The sequence below is a fragment of the Leptonotus elevatus genome, chromosome 21 (genome assembly GCF_054856555.1).
Source record: "Leptonotus elevatus isolate MCC_2025b chromosome 21, RoL_Lele_1.0, whole genome shotgun sequence".
NCBI lineage: Eukaryota > Metazoa > Chordata > Actinopteri > Syngnathiformes > Syngnathidae > Leptonotus > Leptonotus elevatus.
Window position 1 is genome coordinate 15,768,096 of NC_141259.1, and position 15,640 is coordinate 15,783,735.

Genomic DNA, 15,640 nt, shown 5'->3' on the forward strand with positions numbered 1-15,640 from the left:
ATAAGGGCCCAAAATGTGCACCCCAAGAAGTTTTTACGCTGGGAGAGGTTTGGATTTCCAAGCGTATCAAAAAAAGGAAAACCGAATAAACGCTGGCAAGACCGCGTACACGTCGCACGTTCTGACCGGCGGACGATAAAATCAGGAATGTTTGTGGGGGACGACAAAACGGAAATCTTGATGGAATTCATTAAAGAATGCAATTTAAGATGGAAAAGAGAAAAATAAACGCGACAGTTGATCAAGAATGACAAAAAGCGAACTCGTACGACGTCATCCTGGTCTTCTTCTTTTAAATCCACGGTGGATCGCATCACTATGGTGTATAGCGCCACCTACTGCCGCAAGTTGCACCGCATGTCCGTTTTGCGCATTTTCAGTCAATTCGCTTAAAAAATTGGAAACAATTGGATGGAAACGTGACAAATTGCTAACAACTTTTGGGCCCAGTTGGATTGAACATTTTGGGACTTTGGCTTTTGACCGTCAATTTCCGCTTCCTGTTTGATTCTTTCGGGCTTGGAAATGAGCAAGAAAAGCCATTTTCGCCCGTGACGTGTATTTTGCTTCCCCTCTGGCGACTTTGCCGCTTCATTTGTTGAAGTTTGTGAGGCGTAAAGATGACGCCAGATGCCGAGCTTGGTTAATAACATGATTAGCGTTTGCGGGTGGATATCTTCATTTCTTTCTCTTGAAACTGGCAACCCGCCGCCGTCGACGCATCACAAGCAGGACGACGAATGAACACGTGCGATTTCCATTTTTGATTAAGGCTCTGTTTTTTTCTCTCCCCTTTTTCTGATTAAAGTGTGTTCTATTGTAATGAGGCGGAGCCCCCAGGCCGGAAGATGCCCTAATATAATTTTCCAAATTGAAATGAGATGCGCACGGAGATTAAAAAAAAAAAAAGAGAAAAAAGTTCCTCTTGCATTGTAATGATAAAAAAAATCGGCTTTTAAAGATGCGTGGGTGGCCGATCCAGGGAACGAGGAGTTATTAGGAGTCACTCAGCACGTTGCGCGCACACGCGCGTTATTTGCACACGAGGCGCCGCTCGGCTCGCATCAGCATGCGGCGTGTCAGAAATCATCTCCAGCGCGCTGAAATGTTTTTAATCACATTGTGTCGGGGAAAAGGCAAACTTTTTCAAGCGCGATCGCTAACGTGACGATCGTCATCCTTATTCTCTTTGACGAGTCAAAGGAAGACGTGATTAAAAGTTGACGTGAAAGTGATTACATGTCTTCTTCGCTCACATTCAAACCTTCGTCGTGTTTGGTATTGACTGCACTTATTAATATTTGTCCAACATTTCAAGTTTTGCAAGTCTTCATCTTCAAGACATTTTCACAACTGAATGTTGATCGCTTTTAATGGCGTTTGTGCCACCGACTTCCACTTTTAACTCATTGACTGGCAGCCATTTGCACCGAAGCAACCCCCTTCGCTCCCGGGCTGTTTGACTGCATTTGGACTGATTTTGCAAGGCCCGCAGAATATTCTGTCCTCTTGCTATAAAACAACGAGCGTAAGTGTGAGAAGATGGATCCACGGCGTACCCCTGCCACAATCCGTCCCGGGTTTATTTCCCGGAGACGCGGTCGGATACGTCAAGTGCGCCTTTTCCTTCAGGCTCGCTCAGCCCGGAACGCCGTGTTGATGCTCTAATGGCAGAGTAAACCGTTTAGCGCTGATTGTTCCCTCCGCGGCGGCTCGTTGGCAGGTGTTGAATTACCTCCGCCCGCGCCCGCGCCCGCGCCCGCGCCCGCGCCTCCCTCCGTTCACGCTCGTCAGCTTCGGCCTCCTCATCGCGCTGATGCGCCGGAAGCCTCAAAACCTCGCGCTTCACTTTAGTCCGAGACTCTCCTGGAGCGGCCCAAAGTAGAACGGCCATCTTGGCCGATGGCCAACATCCATAAGTGCTTCCTAATGGGCGGAAATTCGGAGACGGAGCGAGCGGTGTTGTTTTTGTTTGCGTGTGCTGGATGGGCGGGCTAACGGTCCGGGACGGGGGTGGGGTCAGCGGCTGGCTGGGTAAAAGCGGGAAGCGCCGATGAGACGAGGCGGGGCAGAAGGTCCGCGGGATCGAGGTGGTGACGGCAAAAAGAAGACAAAAGCGAGCCGCCGACGCCGACGGCAACGGCAAGATGATGTTCGAGCATTCGCTCGGGACGCCGCTGGGCCTCGGCAGGAAACCCTCCAGGGTCGAGACGGCAAAGAGATTCTGGAGGGTGAGTTGCGGGTACGATGTGAATATGACATGATATGGCTTGAATGTTGAATATTGTTAAAGTTGGAACGGTTTCAATTGCTGAAGTAACCTTGAGAGAGGATTCATGTCGAATACGCTAATATAAGAATTCATATTGTAAAAATGTTGAAAATGGGTGAATAGAATGAGCTGAATGATTTCAAGTTCAAATGGCAGCAATGTAAACATTTAATGTTAAATGCGCTGTTGGGAACGAAGGGTTAACAACTCTTGGGGGAAATTGATCGTCATTGGGAATGAATTTTTGTGTGAAAATTGTGGAATTTTGGGAAAAGAGTGAATATTTGCGACGAGAAAAATACAAGCTCCTGTGATCGGAATCTTTGGAATCGGTCGGAATTGGAATGATGAGAATCGGATGAATTATGCGGAAGGAGATGCATGGCAAAAAGAAGCGGGGCTTTCAACCTTCACCCAATAAACGCACATCCTCTTTATCGTGTGTTTTGCAATTGTTGCACTTGCGTCTCGCTGCCAGCAACAATCAGTTCGGCCAACTGCCGCTTCGAACGGCGTTTGGACCGGAATTGGTCTCGAACGCGTTCGCGGGTGACACCTTTGAACACCAGCACAAAAAGCGTGCGTGTGATAAGATGAGCGGAGTAAAAAAAATAAAAAAGATGAGCGGAGGAGACAAGCTGACGCCACAAGCGAAACGTGGCTTGGCCTTTCGAGTCCGTCCTTCCGTCCCTTGAGACGTCCCGATGAATGAGATTGGGAAGGAAGGACGTAAAGCCAAGCGACGCCGCGTCAAAGTCAATTCTCGTCTTTGGAAGTCAGCCGGTCTGCCGTGTTTTACTTGAACTAACAAGCGACATGAACGGGGGACAAATAGTCCTCAGACACAACGTCCCCCTAAATGAGTAATTCATCAATTAGAGTTGGACTCTTGAAAGCTGTCATTTTTTGGACGAATGCTTTTTCCGTCGGGACGCACACCGAACAACGTGCGACGCATCCGAGTGATTTATTGTGAGATGCCGAAGTTGGAAAAGTGCCTTGTCGCTGACCTGGGAAAAATGGCGTGCACTGAATCCCGCGTATCGTTCCGGAATGAGCAATTTTCTTTCGGGAAACTGTCGTCCGTTATTTGTTGAAAACTTTGTGCTCAGGTCAAAGCAATAGCAATGTTACTTTAGCGCCATCTGGTGGACTCTCGGTGTCATCGAGTGTAATGTCACATCAGCTTGTGCTAGCCTGTTATTTAGGCTAGCATGCTAGCGTGGCGTATTATAATCTGAAGTCAGCACTCGCATTTTCGGCTCGAAGGACTGTGACGACTTTAGCAAATGCTAAATGCTATCTTGCTTGACAGTTCAACAGCGCTAAACAATCGAGGCACTCACGGTTTTTGCTCGGTCTCCGCAGCTGTTGGAGGCGGACTTTGCAGTTTAGCCACCCGCAGCATTTCCCATGATTCTTAGACATGGAAAAGCAGGACGTCAATCTCGTTTCGGTAAATGAAAATGCCTTTTTTAGATCAGATGCGGATGTTGAATGAGAACACAAACGTGACTTTGGAAGTAAATAAGAAGGAATTTAAAGTTCAATTCCCTTTTTTGGTGGGTTTATGGTGTGAATCGCTATGACGACCGTGCGCTTGGGACCTGCTTAATATTGGGACAAAGAAGCCATTTTGATTGCTTAGCCGCCGCTCTCTATTAGCATCTTACACCGTTTTAGCTTTTTTGTAGCAGGAAGAGCGGGAATTCACTGCAATGCACTCCAAGAAGTCCAGCCTGACCGGTTGATTAACACGTTGGACCGCCCCTGGCAGTCCTTCCCGACGAGAACCTGAAAGTTTTGCCTTTGCTTAAAAAGGTTCTGGCAGGTAAAGTAAGGTTGGAATGAAATTCCAAGCTGCGGAGGCCAAGCTAGTCAATATTGGATCCCCGCGGGACAATCGCTTTCAAAGGCTCAGGGAAAAGCGCCGGTCCTGAATACCGAGCGGTTCTCAGAAGCTAATCTGGTCCTGAATCAGAAGCGAGCGGCGAGGCTTTCTGTTCCTTTTCTCGCGGGCGCCATCAATCTCGGCGCGCTGCTTTTGCCTTCAATTGGGGCCGCATCACTCACGGCGTGCGCCGCGAATCGCTCCATCTGCTGCTGTCGACCCGCTAAGTTGTACTCAACCCCACTTGACTCCATTCAATCAGGTTGGGTCGACATGGCCGCCGCCGCCGCCGCCGCCGCCGCCGCCGCCGCCGCCGCCGCCCGTGTTTACATTGCCACCGTTGCTACCGGGCTAATGTTTGCGTTGACTCTTTAACAGGCTTCTCGTTTAACCGGAGTGACGGGAAGACCTCGTCAAGAGGGCGTCTCGTGTTTCGAACGCTCCTCTTTCATGGGAATTGCAAAGAGATTGCACAGATGTTGTTGTTGTTTTCCTGACGATGCTTGTCGGAGGACGTTCAAGTCGCTCTTTTCATGGTTACGAGCGTACAGAAACTAAAGCCATTCCGCTTGACTTTGTCCAAGAGAAGGACATGCAAATTCACCTTTCAAACAAATCACGGTCACATGACCTTCGCTGTTCCCATTAGTCAAAATTGACATTATTGTTACGGCAAGAATTTGTCTTCCTTTTTGAGTGGCTCCGACTGTAAATGAGCAGCGGCGTGTCAGCCTTGTGCACTCTGGCTGCAAGTTGTTCTTTTCAAGTGTTGTTTTTGTTGCTTGGCTGGACTGCTCACATTATTCAGCGGCCCCAAATAAAAAAAAAAAATCCTTGCTTGGAGCCGTCCGTCTCCTGGCGAGCGAGCGAGCGCATTTGTTTTGAAAGCATGCGGAGAGCAGAATTTGACTTGAAAATGTTGAGCGTATTACGCGCGAGTGCAGAAGCCCGCTGAGTGAAAGAAAAACAAGGCACCGTTCACAACAAGATGCTTGAACGAGGCGGGAGAGCGCGACGGAGGTTGCGACGGCAAAAAAATACAAATAAAAAAATCGTCCTTTTCAGAGATAACGAGAAACGCGCGGTGCTAAACACGCACATTGCGTCCCACTGGACGCATTTGGGATTTTCTTCTTCTTCTATCGAGTGCATCGTCGTTCGTTCGTTCTGCTACATTTGAAAAGCTCCAATGGCTGCCGGATTGTCTTGAAAATTTGCACTTGGCAACATGACATTTGGGAGGCGCGCTTATCAGCAGCGCGCACGCCAACGTCTCACAAGCCATGCCTGAAAAAACACAAGCATTTTTTTTTTTTTGCCCGCAAACATTTTTGCTTGATTGCGACCATTCGGGCACATTTGGGCTTTTGCAAACATTTTGAAAAAATTCAGCCCCCAAAGCCACTTTCACTTCGCGACGGGAAATTTGGATGGATGCACAAAAAAAAGCCCGAGGAAACCGTGACGGAAAATTCACAGCAAGTCAACCATTTAGCTTTGATTGCAGTCCGACAAAATAACTCATTCCGAATGAGAGTACCAAATTCCAGCCATGCGTGCGCGCTAAAATGTTTTTGTCGTTTTTGTTTGAGGATTTGTCATAAAACACAAAACTCAAACACGTTTCGAAATTGCGCCGCTGCAGCTAGTTTCGACTTGGCAATAAAAATGTGCTTGGCATGACCCACAAAAAAAGTCTTTCGGCGGCCATTTTGCTTTTAAGCACTCATTTTGTCTAATTGCTACCAAAATTGAGTCACAGTTGCCTAATTGTGCAACATTTGATCTTTTTGTGAATGTGCAGCGCATGCCATGTATTTTGACGCTAATAAGTTAGCTCCACAAACATCTTGTGTGTATGAGGATCCAATTCAAAGTCCTCAATTGAATCCTCACTTTTTTGTTTGCTTGCAACATATTGTTGTGCGTGTGCGGTTCGACCACGCGGGATTCTGTATTCATAAGGCACACTTGAGCAGCCACACAAGATGCGTTGCCCGTCAGGCCTTAATAAATCATTTTTATAAATAATTCGGATTCCGCGGGGACACAAAAGGCCGCTCGGCAAGATTGAGCAACACTCTGCGGTTCCGGGATGTTTGTAATTGTTGGAGGCGCGCTGCGTCGAAGCGCTGCTGGCTTGTGTGCGTGCGTGCGCGCGTGCGCGCGTGCGTGCGTGCGTGCGCGCGCGCGCCCATTTCAACAAGAGGCCTTTTATGCTACAATCAAATATTTATGTTTTAATGGCGATGATAACGAGCGTGGCTGCTTTGCCGCAGAGTTAATGGCGCATTTGTCTCTTGGCCTCGCTCGTTCCAGATGGAAAGTAGACAAAAAGTGGAGACGATTTCAAGTCTCAAACTTGATGGAGATAACAAGATGTGCAGAATTGTCTGCTCGGGACCGAGGTTTGCCGCGAATAGCGCAAATCCAATTTTAATCCCATACAGCTCGTTCCTGGATGATTTATAAAAAATTAAAACACTCACAAAAATCATGGAGGACTTGTGCGAAATGGCTTTCATTCTTAAAACATGTTGTGTCAGAAATAACCCAATTTGGGTCATCATTGAACCGAGCCACTGCTTGGGTCAATTTGAACACACTTTTTTGTTTTACAAAACACAACCCCCACAAAAATGTTGTCGTTTTGTATAAAACAAGCCAGAAGGTTGTTTCATGTTGACCCAAGTTGTGAATTGGTCCATTTTGGACCCGAATTGGTTGTTTTTGACCAAAGCGCTTTTACATTGTGGGGTGGAGTCAGAGCTTCTGATTCTGACTCATTAGGCCACACCCCCTAATGTATGTTTAAAAAATGCACTGCATTTTAATCACATTCATTTGCTTGCTGTTTTGGGGGCTTAACAAAAAGAAAAAGAGAAGAATTCCTAAATAGTGAAGCGTGAGTATGCGGGGGATGACTTTGGAATGAAACGCAGTTCTCGTAAACAAGAGCAGACGCGTTTACCGTTTGCAAGGTGCTGTTGTGTGAAATGTTTCTTTGCCGCCAATCGAAGCTCTCTGGCGTTTTGTTTTGCTCCAAATTGGTCCGTGTCAAAATCAAAGCAGCAGGTGAGAACACACCGCTGCCCGAAGAAACACTCTTGAAGACCTCACTTTGTTGTTTTTGTTCTTCTTTTCTCGACTTACTGAAATGTCAGGTCCAGCCTACGTGCCCGGGCTTCAGCCGGCGCCGTTTTTCGCGCCGGCTGCCGACTGGGCGGCCGCGGCTAATGGCCGAATTAGCCGCGGCCGACAGCTGCTGCTGACGACGGCGACCTCGTATGGGCCAAAAAACATCTCTTACGCACACACAAAAGCAGTCACATTCACAAAATAATTCTTAGGGGTTAGGGTTTAGGGGTTAGGGTTAGGGTTTAGGGTTTAGGGTTAGGGTTAGGGTTAGGGTTTAGGGTTAGGGTTAGGGTTAGGGTTTAGGGCTAGGGTTAGGGTTTAGGGCTAGGGTTAGGGTTTAGGGCTAGGGTTAGGGTTTAGGGCTAGGGTTAGGGTTTAGGGCTAGGGTTAGGGGTTAGGGGTTAGGGTTAGGGTTTAGGGTTAGGGTTTAGGGTTAGGGTTAGGGTTTAGGGCTAGGGTTAGGGTTAGGGTTTAGGGCTAGGGTTAGGGGTTAGGGTTTAGGGTTTAGGGTTAGGGTTTAGGGTTTAGGGTTTAGGGTTAGGGTTAGGGTTAGGGTTTAGGGTTTAGGGTTAGGGTTAGGGTTTAGGGCTAGGGTTAGGGGTTAGGGGTTAGGGTTAGGGTTAGGGTTTAGGGTTTAGGGTTAGGGTTAGGGTTTAGGGTTTAGGGTTAGGGTTAGGGTTAGGGTTATACAAACATTGTTTGTATTGTTTTAGTAAGAGGGTTAGGGTTAGGGTTAGAATAAATAAATAACGTTTTTTGCTGTGTGTGTATTTTTGGGTGGTGTGAGGATTTTGGTAAATTTGAGTTCAGTCTGATGTTCAATATCTTTTTTTTAATCGCAAAACAAGTGCTTTAACTCTCAAAACACTGAAGAATTGTCCCGACCAGGCTATTCCTCCATTTTGAAAAGTTGTGCAGATATATGCGAAGAGTCATGCGCGCGTTCACCGTACGACGCGCGCTTGGAAGACGCACACTTCGTCTTCCACGCACAAGTTTGTCATCCGTCGCAGCAGGGGGCGACGCACTCGCAGGTCCCGGCTGTGATCGTTCACCCGTGCGCTCTTCTTCATTTCCCGCCCGCTTTGACAGTCCGACTCTGACGCCGCATGTTGACATTTCCACGCTATCCTTCTCTCAGCGGGAGGCGGAGTCAAACTTGATTTGTTTTATTCATGGGCAACATTTTCGTGTCGGCAGGAATGCGAGCGTGAGACGGATTGTCGGGTGAGCAGATCAGTAGAATGTTTGTGTTGTCATCCATTTTCTCATCACTTTTTTTTTTAAGTCAAGATATTGATTTGATTTCAGGCCTGGCTCGTTGAGACGTTTTGGGCTTACGAAAAAAGTCCAACTTTTGCTTCAATGCGGCTTTTTTTTTTCCCATGATGCATTTGTGGGCCGCCATTTCGAGTCAATTCAGCTTCAGCGGCGGCGCGTTCTCATTTGGAGAGCGTCACAAGGTCGCGTCCTTCCCCCTGGCCACGTCATTGGCTCATAACTGAGTTACAATCGCCTTTCAACTCCCCCCCCCCCCCCCCCCCACCCTCCACTTCCCACCCGCCTCGTGTCCCGGTGACCGCAGACAAGAGCGACTCGTTATGTCCAATTATGTCCGACAACGAGGCTCAATTACGGGCCGGCCCACCTCGGCGGCGGCGGCGGCGGCGGCGGCGGCGGCGGCCTGTCACCTGCTCAAGTCGTAAAGGTGACGTAAAGGTGGCGCGAATGTTCTCCAAACTGGTCCTTTACCCACAGTGCTTTGCTGCGGATGTTATCGGGCCGCTCTCGCCGCCATTAGCAGACGTGTCAAGGTTCAAGGAGCTTCGCGTTTGTGTGAATATGATCCGGATCAAAGGGGAAGAATTCCAAGTTGTGTCTCTCATTTCAATCTCTTGTCCACTGAAAGGTTGACTTTTTTTTTTTTTTTTTGCCGGTCATTAAAAAGCGTTTGGCAGAATTAAGGCCGTCAATCATTCAAAATCATTCAAACCGACGTCCAGAAGCATCCATTTTATGTACGTGTGGAGACTGGGGACGAGTTTTGTCCAATTTACAATGAACAAGTTCCACATTTGACAATTAATTTGTTCTCAATTTGAAAAGAATCATGTACAGTTTATGTCTCCAACATGAAACCAAAAATGACTCAAGGTTTTACACTCCTTTAACTGTGTAGTATCTTTTCTGTTCTTTGCGAGCTTTTTAACTCCAAATTATTTTCTAAATGACTGTTTCAAGGAATTTTGTTACAACCGTAAACGCATTTGTCAACTTTTAGCAAGCCTACAAAAACAACGGATGTAAAACAGGCAATTGGTGATAAAGATGAATGAGTTCATTCATCCTGAGATGACGATCACGAAATGTGATGGACTGAAAGCCGCACATTACGGAGCAGCATTCGTTTTAGCTGGCATTATAAACGGCGTTCAAAAGTATTCAATTTGATTTCCCGAAACTTTTCGAACCCTTGTCGACTGACGAGAAGCGGCCATCGTCGCCTTCCGGCACAATCGAGCTCCCTCTGATCCACCGCGCCGTTTCTCCTTCGAACCCAAAGGCCCGGGTGACGACCACGGAGCCGACAAAGGTCCGTGTCGGCGCTCAATTTTCCTCCTGGCGGTCCCGCTGTGACAAATGTGCTCCCCCGCTGGACGCGATTCATCACGACCCCGAAATGCACCTCGAGCGCTTGTGGTCCGGACGAGCTCCCCGCGTTGTTGTTTTCCACACTTTTAAGGTTAGGAGGATCCGCGGCACCTCCGCCGCGCTTGCACATCAGTCACATTGTTGTAAAAAGTCCTTGTGATTGTCTCCCGGCCCCTTGGGGGTGGAGGGGTGGGGGGGGGGGGGGTTCAGAACATTTGGAGCGCCTTTCTCATTTGGGGCGGAAGCGGTAAAAGGCTGAGGCCAGCGCTTTTGTTGAGGAATAAGTTGTAATAAGGGAAAGCGGCATTGGCGCTCGCCAGCGCTCGCCTCTCTCTTCCCATCGCGCTTTGCTCGGAAGCACATCGGCTTTTGTTTGGGGGAAATTTCCATCCGGTTAAAATGCCGTCCAAGCAAAAAAAAAAAGGCAAGAAGCTCAATCACAGTGTGCGTGTCTGCTAAAATGACCGTAATTCTGCCAATAGCACACCCCCGAGTATTTATCTTACTGTCTTTTAGCTCCTTTTATTATTGTTTTGTAGCTTAGCTTTTAGCTTTTTTTTTTTTTTTTTTTTAGCTCTTCTTCTTCGGGGCGGCACGGTGGCTGACTGGTTAGCACGTCCGCCTCCCAGTGCAAAGGTTGTGAGATCAAGTCCGGGCTTCGGCCTTCCCGGGTGGAGTTTGCATGTTCTCCCCGTGCCTGCGTGGCTTTTCTCCGGGTACTCCGGTTTCCTCCCACATTCCAAAAACATGCATGGCAGGTGAATTGGACACTCCAAAATTGTCCATAGGTGCGATTGTGATTGTTGGTCTGCGTGTGCCCTGCGATTGGCTGGCAACCAGTTCAGGGTGTGCCCCGCCTACTGCCCCAAAGCCAGCTGGGATAGGCTCCAGCAACCCCCGCGACCCTTGTGAGGACAAGCGGTACAGAAAATGGATGGATGGATGGATGGACAGCTCTTCTTCTTCTGCTGTCTGTGATTATTCCGTTTCCCCCCCGAATGGTTTCCGTGTGCTCCGCTTTGATCCTTTTTGATCACGCTGCTTCAGTTTGTGTGCGTTCTCACGCAAGAACATGCAAAAGATGAAAATGTTTATCTTGGGACTTTTTTACAGGATGAGTCGTTGCTTGAGTAACGACGGCCATTCAGAAGCGGCGTGTCTGTCTTCCTTTCGAAATGCGCGTCACGCGATTGCGGACGAGGTCAGCGCGCGCGTTGGCGATGTAACGTGAAGCCGTAATTGTCAGCACGCACTTTGCGGCCTCAGCACAAATTGGCTCCGGCGTTGAAGGCGAGCCGGGATGTTATTTTGCCGCAAACTGGTCCGCGAGCATGTTTGCGCGTTTGACAGCGTACGTCATCAACTGCATCAAATGGAGGCAAATGTTGTTGTTGTTTTTTCTTCTTCCCAGGCAGTTTGTGCGAAAGCATTTTTGCACCTCAGCTCAGTGAGCAGGCGAAACGTTTGCAGATGGCCGCCTCACTTTATTTGCCGATTGTGTTTATCACACATTGTGTGCACCCGTCAAACACGAAGTACAAACAAACACAACGTCCCCAAATAGTGATGCTTTTTTTTTCTCTCTTTCAAAGAAAACGACCTCGTGACCCTTCAGCTCTGTTTCTTCTTCAGGGCTTGTGTTTCCCTGCGTTGCTCGCCTTTCTGAAATTTCAGGAGCGATTTCTCCAAATTCAATGTGCCTTGAAAAAGGTTTGCTACTCAAGCTTTGGAACTTGGATTCGGGATGTTCCGCCACATTTTTTTCCAGGCCCGTACGGACCAGTACGAGTCCTCATCTTAAAACAATGACCGATCGATTTGAAATCCCAACAAAGCATTTTCCTTAAAATTGTATGCAACGAATGGCAATTCATCGTTCTTGATAGCAACCAATACTGCTATCGAGTACTGATACCGATACCTGATGAAAAGATGATTGATGCAAAAAGGTATTACTGCTTGTTAATGAGATTTGTTGGCTGGTTAAGAGTAAATGAATCTCTGTAGGTAGTTTAAAGCTAAGCTAAAGCTAAGCTAAAGAAGGTATCCCACAACGTTTGCGAGCGCTGCAAATGTTCAGCCACCGTTTTAATAGTTTCATAATAAGCCTCCATTGTTGCCTTTTGTTTTATTTTCCTGTTCTATCAGCAGATCATTTTGCTTAAATTAAGAAATGTACTTGTTTTTGCAGCGTAAATTCTTCCTTCCCTAAAGTGTCTTCCTGATTAAACATTTACAACATTTCATGCGCTCAAAATGGACTTTTTTAATATCTCAATGAAGTTGATTGTACATTACGCGACAACAATCTTAATTCGGTTGCGCGTCGGCAGGAACAAATTCATAAATCGGCCTCGTCTGGAGGCTGCCATTACCGTTCATGCATTATTCACCGCCAAGTTTAAGGGAATTGCTTCAAAATGGCCCCATCTTGCCGTGTTAACACAAATGTAAATTGCAATCCAACATCAGCACTTTTTTTTCTTTCTTTCTGGTCTCACACCAAAAATGTAAAAGCGTCTTCTTCCTTGGCGGGCGTCTCAGACCTCACGCCGCAAAGTCTGAAGTCATTCCAGGCCTGCCTTGAACGCTGCCTCGGATTTCTTTCTTTATTTGTTAACGCGCAAGTCGACGGTTGTCATGAACACGCGAGAAATCTTGCGGATTGTGACACAAGCTCGCGTGCTCTTGACTCTTGAAGTTAACATTCAGACGAAACGTATCATTTCGTTGAATGAAGGTCTGCTAGCTTGATGCTAACATAGATGGGCTAATGGAAATTAGCATCAATGTTATGTATTAAATATAATCGTCAAACAGGCAGAATATACAAAAATCCCCACCAGCATTTTTTCTCTCCGCCCTGTGGGATCGACGATTATTACTGTTTCGTTGGGGACCTTCTCTGCTTCTTCTTCTTGCACTTAAATGATCACTTGAAAATACGCAATGGGGTCCTACTACTACTACGGTTGCAATAAGTCATGCAAATGTTCCCCGTAGGAAACATTCCATCGGAATTAATTATAATGAATGAAAATAATTGGGGGGGGGGGGCACTTTTGAACTCAACATTCATGTTTTTGTTCATCGTTGTATCATTTGGAAAGGACGCCTGCTTATGATAAGAAAATTTGAGTACTCAATACCTTTAAAAACGGTCTGTATCGGTCCGATACTTGCTATCGGCAGCCTCCACGATACCTTAAAAAGGGTTGTTATTGGCCCGATGCCGATACCTGTTATCGGTACTCGCCCATCCCTAATACGTGTGCTTGAATGTGTGATACCTTCGCCTTCGTCCTTCCAATCTGGAATATTTCCCAAATCGCCAGTTTAGCTGACCGCGTATGTTTGCCACGAATCGTCCAATGGGAGGCGTCCGTCCGGCGCCGTTCGTTCCGAGCGGCGCTTCGTCTCGGCAGGCGTGCGACGCCGTGCTGGGAAGGAGAATCTCTGACAGCGGTGCTGCTGAATCAGCCTCTCGTCATCTCCCCGGGGAGGATTATTTGACTCTCGCCTCGCATCGATCGTCATTCTCCCTTTTGGAGTTGCGCAGGTGTTGTGTCAATATTTTTCGAGGGGACTTTGTCTCTTTTGGTCGTCAACAAAAGGAAAGGGGGGGGGGGGGGCTGCAAACTGGACTGAAGCGTCTGGTGTGATCTGGACACCAAACGTAAGAAAAGGCCGGCGCTTTTTGCTGATGTCATCATGATGCCGATGCCGCCTTGTCCTCGTCTTCTCGTCTTCTCGTCTTCTCGTCTTGAGCGTCTCGTTAACGTTTATTCGCACCGGGGGGCAACTGGTAACACCGAATCCAAGCTCTGTTTTAGGACCCCTCAGTCCAGATGGAAGTGGCTCTTAAACCTGCATGCAGCTCATCCCTTTTACTGCACTCTTTTCTTGTCACACAGATTCTCTCTTTGGAATCTTAAGGCTCATTTAAACACTGTAAAAATAAAAAAACCACACACTTACAACAACAACAACACTTTTTGGGATTTCCAAAGGGGCCCATCCCATTTGTGGTGAAACCCAAAATAATTGGGTTGGTGTCTTTTTGACCCAACTGTGGTCAGAAAGAATGTAAAATTCTGCACAACCCTGCAAATAAATAATAAATAAATAAATAATATACCTGTATTTTGTCCATGTGGGTGCACACACACACGTTTCACAAAAGAATAACAATTTTCCTCGAGATCCTCAAAGAATGTTTAGCCATGATGTGCCATTCGGACCTTCCAGTGACCAGCGGGCTAAAATACAAAACTGCCCATTCACGACTTACAACACCAACAACTCACATGACATCAGGAAAGGAAAATAGCTAATTGGTTAAATTTCACTTGGGGGTTTACTCACTTTTGTTGCAATGGTTTTGACATGATTTTAAAAAAAATTGGGACTGATTTCAATGGCACAGTCAAGTCATGTTGTTATATAAACTGCACCGACGACTTTACATTGTTCCATTTGTTCGGTGTGGCTCGTCTTGACAAAGAATGACTGCAAATAATCAATTAAATTAAATCATTTGTTTCTTGCACGCAATCATTTGAAACGGATTCATGTGACGGCTCGTCCCGCCAGTTAATTATGATAAAAACACGTGGAAATAATCCAGAGTGTCAAAAAAAAACATAATCCCGGTTACACTCAGTCGCACCGTGGCACATAAAATGAACACGACGGAATGAACTGACAAATAATCCACAAAGTCAAGAAAGTCCAAAGCACATCTTGGCACGCGCGCGCGCAATGTACACGCCTTGAAATGAATCAAATGAATGTGGCGGTTCCCCATCTGACGTGCCCGCGGGTCGTAGAACATCGGCAGGATTTTAGGTGCTAAATTATGCGCCGGCACGCAGTCGTCGGCTCGGGATTGTGGGTAATTGCCTCCGGGCGTCTCTTCATTTTAATTAAGTGCGCATCAACCCAAGACCCAAGACCCAAGACCGAGTCAAGCTGCAGACAAAAAGCGCAACTCCCAATAAATTGTAATTTCCGCGCGGTGCATGATGGGAACATGTCGACGCCAAATGTCATTAATCATGCCGGCCAATCAGACGGCAGCGGTCGGGTCCATTCCCCTCTTAAAGGAGACATGTTGAGGAGGACCTTTTAATGGCTTGCATGCCAATAGTTGGCTCTCTGGCGTATATAAGAAGCATCACCACGCTGACTTTCGCCTGCCATGGCTTGGTGTGAATATCCAGAGCCACTTTCAAGTAGCGCCTCGAGTTTGGCCAATGGGCATCAAAGTCAAAAACGGTCCTTTATAGTTTTGTTGGATGCACGGCGACTAATTGTCACTTCTGATAAGCGGCACAAACTGGATTGCACGGGTTTTGTGTGAAGTGCTGCTTCCACAGGTGAAAACTTTCTTTAAAAAAAATAAAAAATAAAAAAATTATTTATATATATATATATATATATATATATTAAACAGGATGCAAAAGCATGCTGAAAACGCCCCCCCCCCCCCTCCTCCAGCCTGCTGACATGCTCAAACGTGCATTTATTCTCTAGTTAACCAATTAGCGATGCAAATGATCCTGTTCCAGGGGCGGCTAATTAATATTCAATAAGCCCAAATTCCTCATGAATTCAACATGGAGGTCCCAGCACTTAATTTGCATGCGCGTCGCCTTGAATTGATGCGTTCGCTCGCTCACTCGCTC

The 15,640-nt window shown here is 47.0% G+C and overlaps 1 protein-coding gene across 5 annotated transcripts in view; it reads left to right on the forward strand.

Moving 5' to 3' along the window:
* dpp6a (dipeptidyl-peptidase 6a) overlaps positions 1–15,640 on the forward strand; it is a 101,872-nt gene that overhangs the window by 39,877 nt on the left and 46,355 nt on the right. For 2 of the 5 annotated variants that reach the window (XM_086065512.1, XM_086065516.1), the window contains exon 1: positions 2,102–2,231. The exons of the other annotated variants lie outside the window; for them this stretch is intronic. In XM_086065512.1, coding sequence (XP_085921638.1) covers positions 2,148–2,231 — 84 coding nt within the window. In that variant the 5' untranslated portion in view covers positions 2,102–2,147. Of the gene's footprint in view, positions 1–2,101; positions 2,232–15,640 lie in introns of those variants that run through there. 5 annotated transcript variants of the gene reach the window in all.